Genomic DNA, 18,742 nt, shown 5'->3' with positions numbered 1-18,742 from the left:
CTTTCTGTCTACCAAATAACCCCGAGCTAGCCCCTTTCTCATTGTGTCTACTCGCGGATCTGAGCAAACGATCGCTCATTTTACCCATCTTGCAGCACGTTCACGGACACAAACCTACCCTCGCTTATGGCAATGAAGCCCACCACTAACCGCCATAGAATTTACGAAAACATATACTACAAGTCAATCTACCTAGAGCTTCAGTCCTGATCATAACCATTCATATTCCTCACCGTACACCGTCTTGCCGGGCAATAGACTCGTCCGAATACCTCCCATCCTCCCCCCTTCCACCGCCTTCATCAATACCCTCTTGAACATCAGCCAAATACCTATCGAACTTTTCTGCAACAGTAATAGCCCTCTTTAGATGTGAAAAATTCATCTTCTTTCCCCGGTACTTTGCCAGCTGCCGCGCTGTCGTGATCGAGTTGCGAATCTGCCGACCGTTCATCTCATACCGCGACAGCTCGTCTAGATTTAGTTCAAGGTCGTTGAAATTGATCTTGTCCCCCTCTCCGATTTCTTTCAGTCTCGCAAAAAAGTTCTGCCAGATCTGCTTCCTCTGGTGGCCTTGGAGCTTCTCATAGCGTAAGGCCAGTTGGATACGCGATTTGAACGCCTCGTCAAAGGTACCGACACGATTCGTGGTGAGAATGAGGATGCCCTCATAGTACTCGAGGGTGCGCAAAAACACAGATACTAGAGCGCTGCGTTTGAGATCTTGAAGCGTACGTTGCTCAAGAAAGACTTCTGCCTCATCAAGCAGCACGACACAGTCCCATATTTTCCCTAGGTGGAGAACGGACCGGAGATTCTTCTCCACCTGCTCTGGCTCAGTACCGATGTCACCACAAGTCACCGGGTAGAGGGGCTTTTTCGCGATCTCGGCGACTGATTCAGCGGTGAAAGTCTTTCCGGTGCCGGGTGAGCCGTGGAGAAGCATGATAAGACCATTCCCCTTGTTGTCGATGAGATCTGTTCCCTTTTCTGTCTCAAGCTGGTTGGTCACAGACGCGAGGATCAATTCCTTCATATTTTCATCAGCCACGAGGTTGCTAAAGGCCTTGTCATTCCAGACGGCATCTCGAATCTGATCCACTTGGAGGTCAACTATTCGAGATATTAGCACAACACATTTAATTTACAACCTGCCAATATCGATTGAACTTGCCCCATATCTTGCGTCGAAGGTCAAAGCCCGGAACCATTGTCGGAAACAAATACATCTCGGGAGCTTGAGGACCTTGGTTGTCGCCTGGAGAGTATTCATCCACGTTGGAAGAGATTTGTGTGCGACGAGAGTATTCGTTGTCCGGATGAAGTTCTTTGTAAGTGGCGAAGTCGATCATGAACCTTTGCACCTAATGCAAGTTAGTTAGTCGTCTGTAAATCTTCCTAGGCATAGGCTTCCACCCACTGCCTGTGTTTCATATGAAGGACCCCCTTCATAGGAAACAAATTTCTTGCCACGCAACGTCCACCACATCTCTGCTCGCTTGGCCAACCTGTCCTGTACGCTGTGGGCAGCATATTTGAGGGGCATTGCAGATAGAGTTGCTATGTCTACTTCATCAACTGGGAGTTCGGTTTCGATCGCTATTTTGACGTCTTCCTTGACCAGATAAAACTCGCCTGAATATTCAAGCGAACGGCATTTGACACGCCATGACACTGTATTCCGGGATGCGTCTTGTTGATCCTTTTCCTCGTCTTTCACACTGTCATGGTCAGGCTGAGGGTGGTCCAACACAACATAGCCCCTGGGGACAATATCCTTACTCGAGACTAAGACCTCCCCGGTCGTAGGAAAAAAGGCATAGACAAACAAGATACATGACCTTTGTGCAGTTGATCATCGACTGTGCTGAATAATGACGCGTAGCTGGCCTCGATCCAGTCTACGAGAGCCATTACGAGCTGAGCCTGGCGTGTCGGCAGGCTCCGGATGTTGTGAAACTTTCGGCGGTGGTACCACCAGGTGTAAGGGGGAGCCATGACTTCCTTCTCAGCTAATTTGGGCACGTCGGAGAAAGATGGTGTTTGAGCAAAGAAAGCCTTCATCGCTTCGACCATCTCCTTTGATGTCAGGACCACCCACTGGGCGCAAGCCTCGGGCTTGCCCAATGCCTCGCTCGCTTCCACGGCTGCCTCCACTGCCAATTCCTGTTGGCAGAGGTTGTATTGCTTGTAGATGATGAATGCCATGTTGTGATGCTGAGAATATCCGACTGGATCTGGGACGGGAAACTGACATTTCAACGTGATCTGTTCGCCCTGCTTCTCCCATTCGGGCTCATACAAGTAGGTAGTATCGCTCTCTTGGTCTTGGCTTCGCAAGCAGTGAAAAACTTGTATATTGACGGAATCGGAGTCGATTGGGTTTCCGCGTAGCTGACTATTTTCGATTTCTAGTTGCTGTAGTCGCCTTCTCAATCTGTTCACCACCGCATCACTGCCCAAAATGTCGTCGGAAATGGTGTTTGATGCTTGACATGATGTCTCTTCAGATCTTCTGCCACCGAATCCATATTCAATTTCGACAGGTCGGTCGATAGAATAATCACGAATTGGATCCGCTTCTGTACGGGGCCGTGATGTGGCATGGTTTATAATGTGCCTTCGCATCATGTTTTCGGTCGATGGCTGGATCTTCGGTCTGACAAAGACAGTTAAATTAGCACGGCCCGCATCTAGAATGCGACTTAAACCTCAGAATGGTATTACCAGATCTTCAAACGGGTTATCCACTTCTGATCTGGGCAGATCCAGTCTCTTGTGATCCCAACGAAGAGGAATACGTCTTGGTAGTCTTGAGATGAGGGATCGAATACTAACTCTGCTGGCTCTGGCTGCTAAAGGGCCGGCCTACATAAATATAAGGGTCCTCGAGTTCTTGGTTCGTATTGTATCTTGGTTCATGGTAGTTGATGTGCAGGTGTTGAAAACCATCTGGAGGAGATCAGGCTGTGGACGAAAAGCCCTCACGCTCCCCTCATGTGCCCAACGAGGATCCACGCCATGATTGGTGCAGAAAGGAGCGTTTTGTTATTGCACATTCATCTTGCTCAGCCACCAATGATCATGTAGCCGCCCAACCTGGTTGTTGTTCTCCTCTCTTACATATGAGATCAGGCCCGAATGCCGACCGGCAATACCTGACGAGGCATCACGCATTGATTGAACCAGCGAGACTCGCTTCCCTTGCAAAGATATGGATCCAGGCTCTCTGTTCGCTGCATGGCATCAAGGTTACGACCAAGGTAAGGGCCAGCAGATAGATGGATGGGACCTAACCTGCATTTCAAGGTGGGGTAGGCATCGCCAAGGATGCTTTTGAGAATGTCAAGAAACATTTCGATAAGAGTACCAGTCTGACCGACAAAGAGAATTCTCTTCTTGAAAGTTAATCCTCCCTCGATGATGTTCAAAAAGCGGTCGCCTCGACGATGGCCAAGTACGAGGCCAAAGGTGGATCGTCAAAGACAAGAAAATGACTTCAAAGGTTTTCTGAAACTATCTACCATTATAGCCAAATACTTGACGTCTTTGTCTAGCACCATCCCGAGTATGTTGCCTTGGTCTGGGGAACCATGCAGCTGCTCTTTATGGTGGGTTGTCATATCACCCTCGCGACTCTGCCGGCTAATGCTTGACGATAGACTGCGGTAAACCACGCCGAGACTCTGAAATTGTTGTCAAAATCTCTCCTTGAAGTCGCGCAGCGCCTCCCGCGTGTTGAGGCCCTTTCCGTGCTTTACCCAACCAAGCAGATTCGCCTCGCCGTTGAGAGCCTTTACGCGGCAATTCTAGAGTTCCTCCTCATCGCTCACGCCTGGTGTAACGAGTCCAAGCTACGCCATGTACACCACAGCTTCACTTGCCCACATGAGCTCCGTTACAAAGATCTACTTGAGAGAATTGCGGATTGCACCGACAATATCGGGCAGCTGGCGAATGTGGGATCCCACACCCAGATTCGCGTCATGCACGCAACTCATACTAGCAAGCTCGACAAAATCATCAAGGCCGTGGAAGACTCTGAGAGCGACTGAAAGCACCAAGTAGACGGTCTCAGCTGCGCTGTATCGAGGTTGGAGGTATCAAGCAAGGAACATGACAGGAAGCTGGACGCTATCGTGCAGCTTTTAGAGGCATCAGGAATCACGATCAATCACTTACTGGCAACGATCGAAAGTAAGCAAAGGCTGATTCGACTTAATTACTTTGTGCCCTAGCGTTATGTAGATTCCCACTCCATTCAAACCAGCTCCCAGTTAGACACCAACCAGAAACTGTCCGACCTACAACTATCCCAAGCCCTCGGCAGCTTTTTCAGCACTTTGAAGACCCTGATCAGTGCTTCAGACACCAACTCTTCCTCCGAAATCAAAGAGCCTTGGGCCGAGGCCTAGTCATCACAACCAACGAGTTTTGGCGATCCCCCAAGCTTGCAAAGCTGTCCTCCAGCAACAGCTCATCTTTGGCTATTATCAAAGGCAACTTTATTTTACGATATATCCTCCGAGATTTGAATTATCTCAGTAAGACTGATGAAGGTAGGAGAATTTCGACTTAAGGTCTCCAGAGATTTGGCCACTGAGAAATTTGTTTATCCGCGTAGCACAAGGCAAACACGGTGTAGATGACCTCCGAGTGGCCTCTGGGAGGAGCAACAGGGTCCTCTTCCCCCAAGTTGGTACTAAGCATTGGGCTTTTCTACAAAGCCTTGTTTATATTGCCAAAATACCTACTAGGAGTGTATATTACCACCTATCTTCGCCATGAACACTAGAGACACCAAGCAACCAAGATCAGCCATCTGCCCAGTTACCCGATGCACTTCAGGATCTTGCACCCAAATTTAGCCAGCATGTGTCATGATGCCCTCCGTTGAACCAGCCAAAGTGCCCACATCTCTATGCAAGCTTTGAGTCCCGAGCTGCAAGTCCCAGCCCCGGCTCGCCGTGCAGGAACTTTAAGCACTATTCGCACCGGAAATATCCCCTCCCTCTCATTCCTAAAGGCAAGATGGCCTCTCCTCTTCAACTCATCACCGGTGAGCAGGACCTGGGAAGCTCAGATATCCCCCTTCAATACCAGACTCGACTTCTTCTAGGTAATTGTGCTATTCCTTTCTATGTTAGACGAAACTGATAACCAAGTAGGGAGCATTCAAACCAAGCCCTCAAAACACAAAACTCCATCACACGAAATATGCGGCTCAAAGACGGTGGTCCGAATCCCCTCTTCCTTGCCATCGGCACCCAAGGCTACTACGTCCAATCGCAAATCCTGCGAGTTCCTCAACGATTCGGCGTGTTCTCCCCGGGTCCTCCCCTTCTCCAGGTCCACCAAGCTTCCTTCCTCACCTTTCTGGTCATTCTCTTCGCCGTCGAGTTCTTCCTGTCGAGCACGTTTGTCCTGACCCTATATCACCTTAATGGTCCGTGGCTGATGGCCCTGTTGGGCCTATCAGGGGTTAGGGTGGGATTGTTTGCCCTACTTTGGTCTCTAATGTGCGGACTTTTGGTGGTGGAATAATGTTAAATAGTAGTCCGAACGTGCTTGGCGAAGGCTATGGGTGCAAATGAATGGGAGGTATGGCCTGGTTCAGTACTGAAAGGGCATAGTGCTTGTACCTTGCAGACAACTGCGCTTCTCTTATCGCGCTGGTTCCAACTACATCCGATATGGTCAGGCAAGACGCCTGAGGTAGCTGGGTTTAATGTCTAATATCTAGTTGGAGCTTATATCTATGTCTTGAGAGGGTAAACTGATATTATTCTGCACACTAGCTATATCGAAAAGCAGATAACATATTGTTGGGCTCGTTAATAATTACGGTTCTGACCATGTTCCAAGATGCAGCCGATGGCACTCTTCCGCCCCCCACTGTGGACAGCTACCTACCTACTCAGACACCCTTCTTCTCATACTCTTTTTGCGTATATCAACCGTGTAAAGGAACCATCTTTCAACTGATCAATTATTTAATGTCCAAAATGTTTTTCATCTTTACCGAGGTTACGATTCGTCGCGTTGATCATCTCTCGGCCTGAGTCACGTTTTCCCGGCCCATGTCAGCCTCGCATGGCGCCACATCTGGCCTCAACCTCTCAACATCACCACCATCAAAACAACCAAGATTTCATCGCCATCACCAAGTGACCCATCTCACCTCAGCTCTTCATCTCATAGCCAGTCTCAGCGAATGGCTCACCAAGCTCACAACATCCCCTGGACCGTCCTCGCGTCGACTCTCAAGCTCAAGACCACCAACTCATGCCAGCACCACGCCCAGAACTTCCACGTGCGAAAGGAGCCTGATCGCAGCAAGAAGCTGACTTATTTTGCCAACGCCTTTGTCAAGAATGCTCTGGATCATGCGCGCTGTGAGAGGGACAAGTATCCCAAGACGTACGACCCTCCTGCGGACGATGATGTCGTTATCTCGGATGAGGTGGCCAAGACCATCGAGCCCACTGTTTACCGCTGGCGACTCTATCACGATGCGCCAGATGAATTCGACACCGTTCAGGAACCAAAGAAGCATGGAATTTGTCAGCACATGAAGCCTGACGAGACGTGTCAGTGTCCTCTACCTTTCAAGGAAAGGAAAATGTCCGCCTTTTTGAACCCGCACACGTACAATTCGTGCTACGAGTTCTACAGACACAACAGGGATGGCTTCTTCAACCTCGAGGTTGTCAAGTCCTTGCTCCTCTACGGAGAGATGGATACGATACTCCGGGTCTGCGCCGCTGAATACATTGACCTGGAGAATTGGTGGGAGCAATCCCAGTGCGCCTGCATGCAGCCCGATCTTGGATGGGACAAGATCTGCCGCTTGGCCATTGACTCCTACATCCTGCTCAATCTTATTCAATGCTTCCCAGGGACTTGGGACAACGCCGGAATTCCCTCGGACGCCTATACATCCATCAAGGCGTACCAGTATGTCGTCCGCCATTGCACCAAATCCGGTTGGACATCGGATATTGCTACATATCCTCATCGACAATTCTTTGGAATAGAGAAGGGCCAGTTCAAATCTTACCCGACGCCCCATGACATCGGTCGATGGGGCCATCTCCTGGAAGGAAAGTACCAAGATATGACCTACTATCCATATGGGTTGATGCCATACCAAGAATTTTTGGACTTTGAGAAGCCTATGGGCTACCAACCTCACGCTACTGATGTGACACACGTCCAATGGATCCTGTGTCAGAGGGGCCTCCCGCCAGAGTTGGCCGATGCTATTCTTGACGAGGCAGACTACACCCCAAAGCGCCGACTACGTGTTGCAGACCAACCACTACACCCAGAAAACCGAGCCGACTTGGAGAGCTATCTCAAGTACTGTTGGCAACTCATTGTCAGATGTACCATGATGGGGCAGGCTCTGGGCATGGACATGGAGCTGCTCCTGGGAAACATGATCAGGCTGAGCATTGGGGATCTCTTCATCTGCAAATGCGCCAAGATACACCATTGGACCTTTGATGACAAGGATCGAGACTTGTTGGTCTTTAAATGAGGCCGGACCCAATATCGGTAATGTACGTGTTCCGTGTCTATGATTCTCGGAAGCTGCTTACACCATCCAGACAAGTGGATCTGTGGATTCAAAATGAGTCTGGCTACGAGGCTCACCATGTCAATGGCACTTCTCGCCCAGGCTCATCATCAAGCCACTGCGCCAAAGTCTGCATCTTCACACGCGCTGTGCGTACCCCCGTGAACCTGAAAACGGCCCAGCGCACCTGACAGCTTGCGGGAATGACTTCTACCTCGTCAAACCCGGCTTGAACAGCCATTGACCTTCCCCGAGAAAGCGCAATCTCGTGCTCAAGACACGTCTCCAAGAAGGCTGCGGTAAATAAGCTGTCCCACAGGCCTTGGCGCCGAGGATACTGCCGCAGTAGCGTCACGGCACGGCGCCGCAACGCCAGAGTCGGGCCAGTAGCAGCTACCACAAAGATTGGCTGCGTGATTGAAAGCGATGGGATGAATTCTGTTGCGCCAGATCTTTCGTGCCTGGCCTCGTTCCTAAGCACGGAATCGGCTATGTCCAGCAGCTGGATGGCGTGTGCTTTGAGATTGGCGTGCGAGTCACCCATGAGGTAGTCTAACAATGGGCGGCATACTGCTCGAAAGACTCGGAGGGAGTCTATCGCCTTATTTCGGTGTTGCGTCGAAGATGAGAGTTGGGCTGGCGGCCCAAAGCACAGACAGTCGCCCGAACTGTCTGAAACAAACATGTTGAGAGCGGTATCCAACTCGTCAAAGGCTCGAGTATAGGGTTGCTGTTGGCTGGTGGGATTCTCCATCGCTTTATCAGCACCTTCAAGAGTCCCAGCTTTGGCTGGTTGGATACGCTGTGATAAGAGAATCAGCGCATCGAGCAACGATTGGAACGCTCTTCCAGCACGCGCAATGTTCCCCGGTGTCGCTCGAGATGGCACACATCTACCGTGTTGGCAGATCCTTGAAGTCTCGGTCGGGTTCGGTGCAGTATAGTATCGCCAGGCGGTATACGCGTCAACGTCCCTGAGAAGGTCAGGCGCTTCATTTGCGCTGCGATTGTTGAGAGCTTGGGATTGGAGTTCGAGGCTGGCAATGATAGATAGGACGGCTTTATACGACACTGAGCTGGCTGTAAGGTATTCAGGCACTTTGGATTGGGTTACTTGGTTTGCGTCCAACTTGGATTGTCTTGAGTTAAAGTTTTGCAGCTCTCTCAACAGACTCTTTGCCGCTGAAAGATGGACTCCAGATTGAGAGTGTAGACCTTGAATGCTGCATAGATAGGTGAATAGCACACTCGCAATGAGCGCCCTCCATCTCTCTTCAGGAACAGTCCGTGAAGATGGCAGATGGATGAGGTGCTTGACAGCTTGGTTATACTGGAACACTGCAAAGGGCGAGGTTGGATCCGCACGAGCAGAACCCCGGCTTGCAAGATAACCTTGGTGCGCCGCTCCAAGGCTCACCACAGCGTGCCAGATGGCTGGATCCGAGTGACAAGTGCGCGGTATATCAGTCAGCCAAAAGTCGACATCAAAGACACCGGCAAACTCGGAGGCTGTAACATCTAGGAAGAAGCGGTAGCTGCGGAGTTCCTGGTCATTTCTCCTTGGCAGTGGCAATCCCAAGGACATGGGAATAGTAGCATTTCGTCTGGGTATCTGGGTCTCAGAGAAGGAGAGGTGTGTTGAAGTTGGAGCGGATGGCAGTTCAGTGCCGTTGTCTGTATATCCATCGCACTTTCGGCCAGTCGAGAGGCAGCGATTGCACGCCGGCTTTTGCTCGTCGCACCGCACTCTTCGGATCCTATGTAGGAGTCAGTAGATATGAAAATGATCCCAAAAGGCTCATGACTTACTTGCAGGTGATGCAACCCGTTCTTTTCCGGGGATGAAAGGCCCGCTTCCTATGACCCATGGCGAACATACCACGGCCTTGTTCAATGATGTGTCGGCGACCGGACTCGGAGCTTGGGATCGTTCTTCAGGTTAGAGACGCAACAGGGCGACGCGTAAGAAGCCAGACACTCATTTTTCTTCTTGTTCCTTGCCCCTTGAGCTTCGTCAAGCTGAGTGGCAGTGTACTGACCAGCCTCGAATGTAGGCACACGGTTAGTTCGTTCGAGGAGCCCGTGCACTCCATATCAAAATAGCTGAGTGAGATTATGCGACCCGACCAATAAGAGGCTCAGTTGAGCTCTCCTCAACTCTGATTCGTCTACTCGTCGAGATGGCCATGGGTCAGGCTTCAACGAACCCCTATGGCTTGTAAGTGAGAACCTTTTCCCCTGCGCAGCCAAGCGAGGATATCAATCCTGGTAGCAAAGTCGTAAAACTAAGCCTCATCATAGCCCAGCCGATCAAACGCGCATCCTTGACCCTTTGGTATTTCCAGGTCCGCGGCTTACGGTCATACTTGACGAACTCCCCAATAGGATGTTGTGTTGGACTTGGGCTTCCTATGATTGGGCGGGCAGCCAGTGTTATAGGACGTGCGTAGACGAGCCTACGAGCAGAATGGCCAACTCAATAAAGCTTGCCGAAACTATTTAATGGCGAGGTCACCACCATGATGCTCTCCTCAACACCATCTCTCATACACGGATCACAGCCGACTCATTCATCATGTTCATCAACCCTTTAAAAACACCGAGACTCGTCCTTGGCCTCTTGACTTTCCTCAGTTTGTCTCAGGCTCAGACCGCCCATGACTGTCCTCTCTGGGGTCCTATTTACCCTGCTCCGACCAATGTGCTCAAGTCAACCATTGTCACCAAAGCCATCGACAACTTGAAAGAAAGCCTAGATGCGGCCTTGATCAACGGGACTCTAGGCGCCGCCAACGCTTCCTTCCACCTCGAAGTCTTCTCCACGGACCAACTTCTTCTCAACTACAGCTATGCCGCACCCCAGATCAAGGACTCACTCACCGCAGGCGTCCTGAACAGGGACACCATCTTCCGGATTGGAAGCGTCTCCAAACTAGTGGCGGTTTATACCCTGTTGGCAGCCACCGGCATGGAGTACATCAACGACCCCGTCACAAAATGGGTCCCTGAACTCGCCGCTGCTCCTGCCCCTGATGATAGCGCTGTTGATGCGGTGCGATGGCAGGATATCACGATTGGAGCTCTGGCAGGGCACCAAGCTGGCCTTTTGAAGGATTGTATGTGATTTTGCTTTTGCTATTTGAACTTGATACTGACTTGGGCTACAGTTTCGGTTGCTGACCTTACCTTTACCTACAATACTTCCACTGAAAAGCGCCTCGGTCTTCCGACCCTACGACATGACGAGATCCCGAGTTGTGGCAGCGATACCGAATTGCCTGCCTGCTCAAGACAAGGTATGCTGTCCCACGGAATATTGTCTTATTTTTTACTCACCTTGATATAGAATTCTTTGACGGCATGAAGGCTCTCCATCCAGTGACAGCGCCGTTCAACATGCCCATCTACTCAAATCCGGCCTTTCAAATCCTAGCCTACGCCTTGGAGGGCATGGCGAACAAGACCTTCCCTGAAGTCTTTGAGTCAAGCATTGTGCGTCCTCTTAAATTGAACGCCACGTACCTATCAACACCACCGATAACAGACAACCTGAACGCCATCATCCCCGGAGACGAGATTGAAAGCGGCTGGAAGATTGATGTCGGAGATGCGACTTCAAGCGCGTAAGTATTAGCCGTCTATAAAGTTGTGTTACACTCTTTCTGACATTTGAGGGCTTCTCAGTCAGGGCATTATGCTATCTACCGGATCTGACATGACAGCCATCGGCCAGTCGATTCTTTCGTCATCTCTTTTATCCCCAGTGGTGACGCGCCGGTGGCTGAAGCCCATATCCAACACCCCAGACAGCCATTTCTCAATCGGCATGCCTTGGGAAATTCGACGAATAGAAATCCCCGCGGTTCCAGGTGCATCTTCCAAGGCATCAGGAACCCGCTTGGTCGACCTCTACACGAAGAACGGCGGGATTCTGGCCTACTATGCCCAGATGGCCCTCTCGCCTGACCATGGACTTGGGTTTATGGTCACCATAGCTGGTAGGCCCCCAATTAGTGGACCAGACCAGAGGCCCCTTGAGATGAACATCATCAACGAGATGGTGACAGACATCATGGTCCCAGCCTTTGAGGCTGCCGCCGCTGAGCAGGCTATCAAAAACTTTGCGGGTACGTACGTTGCGACTGATAACTCTATGGAGATGACGATTGTTGGTCTGGACGGACATATAGGCCTTGGAGTACAGAACTGGACTTCAGGAGACCTTGACTTGCTTGTCACATACTATGCAGCCCTGTCAATAGCCGAGTCCGTATCCAGCAAAAGTCCAAGGGCAAGTCTGCGCCTCTACCCTGTTGGACTTCACGGAGGCGGAAAGGTAGCTTTCAGGGGCGTCTACGGTCTCAACACCAACGAAAGCGTATTTGGTTCAAGTGATGAGCCTTGGCTGGGCGGTTGTGGTGCCTGGGCTGGGGTTGGCGAACCGCCATACGGCAACGTTGGGCTTGATGACTTTGTGTTTGATGTTGACGTGGATGGGAGGGCTGCCGCTATCACGGCTCGAGGGGCAAGGAAGACTCTTCAGAGGCAAGAATAGAGGATGATGCTACTAAGCAGGAAATGTGGGAGTGCTCATGTTTACCTATGCAGCATTCCGGTCAATGTAACACCAACGGAGCACAACTCTAAATATTGCCAATACCTTCTTGAAACATGAAACTGTTCGGGGTTTTCTGGACCTAGTTGCACCTTTCGAGATACTCAGTGTTTGTTCTTCTCGTTTTGCCATGCCACAGGCACGGATACCGGCATTGATTGCAACTTACCTCCTTGCCCCCTGCCAAAGTAGGATGATTGAGACGGAAGGTATTATCCTGATCAACATGTTTGTCTTTAGAAATCCCGTAGGCCACACACAAAGGTTCGATGATGCATCGGCTTGCAGCACAACCTACCTACGATATTCTTGAACATATATAGCCATCATGCGTTTATCACTGATCCTAGCCCCTCAAGTTCCTCTTTTCCACCTTTTACTCTTCATATCCTACTTCATCAGCATGGGAAGCGGCACCAGCACGCCCATACGCGACTGCCTCAATGCCGTCTGCGCCAACCGTCCCGACTGCGTCAGCTATCCCGGTGATAATTTCTTCATCTCGTGGGCGATTCCGTATAATCTCGAGTTTCCGGTGACCCCCGCCGCGGTTCTTCGACCCGTAAATGCCGTCGACGTCTCTGCAGCGGTCAAATGCGCGAAGGCAAATGGACTCAAAGTCCAGGCTAGATCTGGCGGTCACTCTTACAGGTAGTGGCATTATCAGGGGGGTCACTGCAAGTTGTGCTAACGAGAACAGCAACTTTGGCCTCGGAGGAGTTGACGGGGCTGTGGTGCTTGATCTGAGGAACCTCAAAAACTTTACCATGGACCACTCGACATGGCAAGCATCAATCGGTGGAGGGATGAATCTTGGAGAACTAGACGCACATCTTCATGCCAACGGTGGACGGGCCATGGCTCACGGAACGTGTTCGAGTGTGGGCGTAGGGGGACACTTCACAATTGTAAGTTCCACCGACTTAATGCATTTCAACAGTGGCTAATACAGCAAAAGGGCGGCCTCGGGCCAATCTCGCGCCGGTGGGGAACCTCTCTCGATCACGTAGTCCAAGTTGAAGTGGTAACAGCAGATGGAACCATCCGTACAGCGAGCGAGACGGAGAATGCGGATCTCTTCTGGGCGGTGCGCGGTGCTGGCGCCAGCTTTGGTATCGTCACCAAGTTCGTGGTGCAGACACATCCGGAGCCCAACGGTATTGTCGAATACAGCTACAACTTTGCCTTTGGCACGCCAGGAAACATGTCGACTCTATACAGGGATTGGCAAGCGCTGATTGCTGATCCAACTCTCGACCGACGGTTTGCAAGCCTCTTTGTCGTCCAACCACTAGGTGTACTCATCACAGGAACATTCTTCGGAACTGACGCAGAGTACCGCGCATCTGGCATCCCTGATCGACTCCCCGGGGCTAAAGATGGTGCCATCTGGCTGACGAACTGGATGGGCCATCTCTTGCATGAAGCAGAAAGAGTGGGATGCGCAGCGATGAGTCTCCCGACGGCGTTCTACACCAAATCATTGGCCTTGCGGAGGAAAGACATACTAAACGAGACAGCTATTAGCGACATATTTGCTTTCCTTGAGAGCAAGAAGAGTCAAACGGCCCCCGTCGTCATCCTTTTCAACACCGAAGGCGGTGCAGCGGCCGACACGGCAGGCAACGCGACCGCATACCCACACCGGGACAAGATAATGATGTACCAGTCCTACGGCGCCGGAGTGGGCAAGGTATCGGACTCAACACGGGGTCTCCTAGACGGCGTACACGAGCGGATCCTACGGGCGGCCCCGGGCGCCCGATCCACCTACGCCGGGTACGTGGACGGGTGGGTGAGCCGGACGGCGGCGCAGAATCTCTACTGGGCGGACAACCTGGAGAGGCTGACGCAGGTAAAGAGGACATGGGACCCGGAGGACGTGTTTAGCAACCCGCAAGGCGTGGAGCCGGCTGATCATGAGACGTGACCTCGATGGCGGACGGACCTATAAGTGCATGCCGAGACGGGCTCCGATGGATGCCGTGTTTGGATGCCGATAAAGGCTGGGGTGTGCCGAGTGTACTTGTGTAGCACAGATGTTGAACACAAAACATGTCGTCAATGTCTGTGATACTTTTCAGCGTGATGCCTTACGATGTTAACCGCCCACTCATGATACCATCGCTTATACAGTACAGGCCAAAAGGTGGCATGCGAAGAGGATCCTCAACCCACCAAGGGGAGTCCTGTCGGCGGCTGAATTCCCCACCCTGCAAGCACCTCAAGTTCAGGTCGATGTCGAGGGTCCTTGCCTGACCACGTTGTCGTCTCGTGTCTGGATAAAATAACATGAGGCTCTGGGCCAGGGGATGCACGTGGGAAATCAATCCTCAAGGTGCGCACGGCTATTCATAAGGTGAGATTGACAAAGATATTGCCTCGGAGACTACGCCTTATCAAGAGGTTCAACTCTATGCACGCCATTCCGAATCCGCTTGTCAAGAACGCCCTATTCCCACAATTAGCTCCCGCGCAACCCCGCATCCTCTCTATCTTGTCTCCCTCTGGGTAACTGAACCCGAATCTCTCTATGTGCCCTCGTGAGCATCATCATCTCCGCGTCTTGATACGGCCAGCCACGGCACAAAGACCCACCAAGACGTAACAAAGGGCGTTAACAAATTCCAAATGTTTGCTTCCGTGGGGAAGGGAGCGGAGAAGGTTGTTGCGGTTCGACGAGGCGGGAAACAAAACCCGAACTTTGCGAGCGTTAGTTAGCTTTTGTTTCTTCTTCATACATCTTAAAACTAACAAACTTGACTTTCCAACTCTACACGTCATTGGTTCTTGGGCTTGAAGCTATCACCAGACGAGTTGGACGTGAGGTAGGTTCCTTAACGTGTTGTTGCTATCTTGCACTTTACCACACCCTCACCTTGACCTGTATCCTTGGCATCCCTGCTGGCCATACATAGCTACCATCCTCACTTACATCCTCGCTCACCTTTCCTCACCTTGACAACCCCTCCTACACCGAACTCACCCATCCTGTCATCTCGCAAACAACCTTCCCTTCGCCTACCAACATCATATCCACAAATCCCTATACCCGCCCACTCCCCGTTCCGTCCCTGGTCCAAGTGCTCCCGTCTCATCTGCTGTTCACCATCCACTCCTCGTCTGATCCCCTTCGTCTAAATCCCAAGATGCCAACCCCCGGTCGCTGCAAGACGGAGCCTCCACAAGGGACCCCCCATCCTCACATCCCGTCTCTCACTCCCGGTCGCCAAGGCGGGCCGCTAACACACCCCTGCCCTACCCCTCCGTCCTCCGATCCCCGGGACCCCTTCGGCAACATCACAGCGTGTCTCCTCATGTCCCAGTAGGAACTGCGTAAAACTGACAATGCGCCATAAAAGCACAATCCTACCGAATCATGGCCCTGCTACAGCGCTCCGGATTGGTCGCCCCGAGCCTCTGGGTGCGCCGTGGACCTGCAGGGGCCTCTGCTCTGCGCGGATATAACACCGCCGCTGCGTCCTCCTCCGTTCGCGGGCGTCACTCTGCTTCTTCTTCAACTCGTCATACAGTAGCAGCCAGGGATCAAAAGTCTGGTCCTTCGACTGCTCTGCATTATCCTTCCCCAAAAAGTCTCATCTCTCGTCCGTATTCGACAGCAAACCCCAAGATGTACACCGCATCTTTTGCCTTCTTCGAGGCCATCTGGGAGGCCGGCATCACCCATTGCTTTGTCAACTTGGGTTCCGACCACCCCAGTATTATCGAGGCCATGGTGAAGGGTCAGCGTGAGGCAAAGGGCAAATTTCCCACAATCATCACCTGTCCCAATGAGGTATGTCGGCCTTGCAAACTTGAACTTCAGAAACTGACGTGGCGATCTGAAAGATGGTGGCTATGTCTATGGCCGATGGCTATGCCCGGTTAACAGGCAAGCCTCAGTGCGTTATCGTGCATGTTGATGTTGGTACTCAGGGCCTTGGAGCGGCTGTCCACAATGCTTCCACTGGTCGAGCCCCTGTGTTGGTGTTTGCTGGTCTTTCACCTTTTACCCAGGAGGGAGAACACCGTGGCAGCCGTACCGAGTACATCCACTGGATCCAGGATGTCCCCGATCAAAAACAGATCCTCTCTCAGTACTGCCGGTACTCGGCCGAGATCAAGACTGGATCCAACGTTAAGCAAATGGTCAACCGCGCCTTGCAGTTTGCCACCTCAGACCCTCAAGGTCCTGTATATCTGTGCGGTGCACGAGAGGTTATGGAGGCTGATCTCCAGCCTTACTCCCTCAAGCAGCAGCACTGGGACCCCATCGAGCTCGGAGGACTTCCCAAGAGCGCTGTCACCAAGATTTCCGAGGCCTTGGCTGGCGCCAAGTCACCTCTTCTGGTCACAGGGTACTCTGGTCGAAACCACCAGATCCCCGGCGCGCTGGTCGAGCTGGCGAACAAGGTCAAGGGACTCCGAGTGCTGGACACTGGCGGTAGCGACATGTGCTTCCCCGCAGACCACCCCGCTTGGCTTGGTCTGCGATTCGGCGCTGATGATGCCATCACCACTGCCGACACGATCATCGTCCTTGACTGCGACGTGCCCTGGATTCAGACCCGGTGCAAGCCTCGGGAGGATGCCAAGATCTTCCATATCGATGTTGATCCCCTGAAGCAGCAGATGCCCGTCTTTTATATCCAGTCTGATGCCCGATATCGCGCCGATGCCTTGACGGCAGTGGAGCAGATCAATGAGGCCCTTAACAAGGAGGAGTTTGCCAGCAAGCTCCAGGCCAATGCTGCCGCGGCTGAAGAGGAACGCTCCAAGTCATACCAGAACAAGTTGGCGACAATCGCCAAGGCGGCTGAGCCCCTGGCGGATGGCAGCTTCGGCACCGGTCACCTCTCCAAGACGCTCCGCGACCTCTGCCCCGAGGACACACTCTGGGCCATCGAGGCCGTCACCAACACCCAATTTGTGCACGACAACCTACAGCCCAAGATCCCCGGTTCGTGGATCAACTGCGGTGGTGGTGGCCTTGGCTGGTCCGGCGGTGGTGCCCTGGGTATCAAGCTGGCAACTGATGCTGAGAACGGCGGCAAGAACAAGGGCAAGTTTGTGGTGCAGATTGTGGGAGACGGAACATATCTCTTTACTGTCCCTGGTAGCGTCTACTGGATCTCAAGACGATACAACATTCCCGTCCTGACAATTGTGCTAAACAACAAGGGTAAGTCGGATGAAACGCCATCATGAACAACTTACTGACTCTCGACAGGTTGGAACGCTCCCCGCAGATCTCTACTCCTCGTCCACCCCGACGGTCTTGGCTCCAAGGCCACAAACGAGGAGATCAACATCTCGTTCGACCCGGTGCCCGACTACTCCGGCATTGCCAAGGCCGCCGCGGGCGGAGACATCCACGCCGCCAAGGTAGACCAGGCGTCTGAGCTGGAGAGCGTACTCAAGGAAGCCATCGCAAAGGTGCAGGCAGGCCAGACTGCTGTGGTGGACTGCAAGGTGGCGCCCGACTGCTAAGGGAGCGACACGCACGCAGAGATAATGAATTTTTTATGATAGAAAGATAATAAAGCGCTGGTTCTAGACCTATGAGGCTCCTCGGGAAATACACCCGAGACGACGCTAGCATGTGATTAACTGATAGCACGATTTCGGTTGATTCGCCTGCATATTTCTTTCATGTGTCTATTGTCGTATCTGCTCCATTGACAGGCAGCTCCGCTTCGTTCTGGGCGATTGACTGCAGGAAGTGAACCAGTGGGGATCTTTGTTAAAGATTGATTGATTGTTGTGTGGGAACCTCGTATCTTGGCTCTCAACACGGAAACATCTCCACCCCGAGATCAAGACGCATTCATACAAAGTTCCGAGGCGTTTTGTTGAAAGTTTGAAACGAAAACAGTCAGACCTGGTCCCTGGCAGCTGGGTCACAAGGTGCAGTAGCTTTGGTCCCAATACGAATGCTTCAATGCGAGACACGCTGGCAAGACCTGCGTATCGTGGAGGCCACGAGGGAGCAGTTCCTGGATCAATCGACTATTCCGGAAATTTAGCTTCAAAACGTCCGTCTTCAGTCGTATCTGGTGCAATTGCGGAGACTCTTGGACGCTCCAGACATTGCCACTCAATCTTGTCTCATTTCATCTCGTGTTGTCTCTCCCCAAACGTGGCAAGGGCGCTTGGGAGTTGCAGAAGCGAAGTCTGATGTTGGAGTCGCTACATCGAATCCATCCCCCGTTTTCTGTAGATCCCTTCAGGTCAGCAGGTTGCGTGCCCCTCCCCGCCTAAAATCCGGGGCGACCGCCACCTCCCGGACGCGCTGTAGCGCCGCCTCATTAGCGAGAGTGCTCTGTGCTGGGGTCAAAAATAATGAGGCATTGAAGGTTAAGTCCTCTCGAATGGTGCCAGTCTAAGACGATAAAATTAACATTAAACACTGAAAGAATAGAGGAGATACAACCATGTTCTCTAATTAATTTACATGTAATTTCATCACTCTTATTATCTCTCTGTAGCTCCCATTCGTGGAGGATATATTAACTCTCCATACTGCCTGGTATCGTCTTTTTGCC

General features: G+C 51.9%; 7 protein-coding genes across 7 annotated transcripts; 5 read left to right on the top strand and 2 right to left on the bottom strand.

The window, feature by feature from the left end:
- Positions 1-229: 229 nt before the first annotated feature.
- Positions 230-2,631, bottom strand: MRS44_003544 (uncharacterized protein; the record flags this gene model as incomplete). Its single annotated transcript, XM_065623244.1, has 4 exons — positions 230-1,093; positions 1,149-1,364; positions 1,421-1,788; positions 1,842-2,631. 4 exons carry the CDS (start codon positions 2,629-2,631, stop codon positions 230-232), a joined length of 2,238 nt encoding a protein of 745 aa, XP_065479316.1.
- Positions 2,632-3,593: 962 nt separating this feature from the next.
- Positions 3,594-4,055, top strand: MRS44_003543 (uncharacterized protein; the record flags this gene model as incomplete). Its single annotated transcript, XM_065623243.1, has 2 exons — positions 3,594-3,611; positions 3,663-4,055. The coding sequence occupies 2 exons, from the start codon at positions 3,594-3,596 to the stop codon at positions 4,053-4,055; spliced, it is 411 nt and encodes a 136-aa protein (XP_065479315.1).
- A 976-nt stretch (positions 4,056-5,031) lies between these two features.
- MRS44_003542 (uncharacterized protein) lies at positions 5,032-7,543 on the top strand (the record flags this gene model as incomplete). Its single annotated transcript, XM_065623242.1, has 3 exons — positions 5,032-5,119; positions 5,186-5,417; positions 6,202-7,543. 3 exons carry the CDS (start codon positions 5,032-5,034, stop codon positions 7,541-7,543), a joined length of 1,662 nt encoding a protein of 553 aa, XP_065479314.1.
- Positions 7,544-7,655: 112 nt separating this feature from the next.
- Positions 7,656-9,450, bottom strand: MRS44_003541 (uncharacterized protein; the record flags this gene model as incomplete). The annotated part of the gene is made up of 2 exons (XM_046279909.2): positions 7,656-9,339; positions 9,392-9,450. The coding sequence occupies 2 exons, from the start codon at positions 9,448-9,450 to the stop codon at positions 7,656-7,658; spliced, it is 1,743 nt and encodes a 580-aa protein (XP_046137660.2).
- A 707-nt stretch (positions 9,451-10,157) lies between these two features.
- MRS44_003540 (uncharacterized protein) lies at positions 10,158-12,137 on the top strand (the record flags this gene model as incomplete). The annotated part of the gene is made up of 4 exons (XM_046282997.2): positions 10,158-10,698; positions 10,750-10,878; positions 10,929-11,205; positions 11,267-12,137. The coding sequence occupies 4 exons, from the start codon at positions 10,158-10,160 to the stop codon at positions 12,135-12,137; spliced, it is 1,818 nt and encodes a 605-aa protein (XP_046137659.2).
- Positions 12,138-12,525: 388 nt separating this feature from the next.
- On the top strand, positions 12,526-14,127 carry MRS44_003539 (uncharacterized protein; the record flags this gene model as incomplete). Its single annotated transcript, XM_065623241.1, has 3 exons — positions 12,526-12,848; positions 12,898-13,105; positions 13,156-14,127. The coding sequence occupies 3 exons, from the start codon at positions 12,526-12,528 to the stop codon at positions 14,125-14,127; spliced, it is 1,503 nt and encodes a 500-aa protein (XP_065479313.1).
- Positions 14,128-15,576: 1,449 nt separating this feature from the next.
- MRS44_003538 (uncharacterized protein) lies at positions 15,577-17,687 on the top strand (the record flags this gene model as incomplete). The annotated part of the gene is made up of 3 exons (XM_046270578.2): positions 15,577-15,993; positions 16,047-17,379; positions 17,428-17,687. The coding sequence occupies 3 exons, from the start codon at positions 15,577-15,579 to the stop codon at positions 17,685-17,687; spliced, it is 2,010 nt and encodes a 669-aa protein (XP_046137657.2).
- Between the last annotated feature and the right edge of the window lie 1,055 nt (positions 17,688-18,742).

This window comes from Fusarium solani (genome assembly GCF_023522795.1).
Source record: "Fusarium solani strain SB1 chromosome Unknown bctg00000001, whole genome shotgun sequence".
Classification (NCBI taxonomy): Eukaryota; Fungi; Ascomycota; class Sordariomycetes; order Hypocreales; family Nectriaceae; genus Fusarium; species Fusarium solani.
Note: the sequence above shows the minus strand (reverse complement) of the source record. Positions and strands in the feature narration are given on the sequence as shown.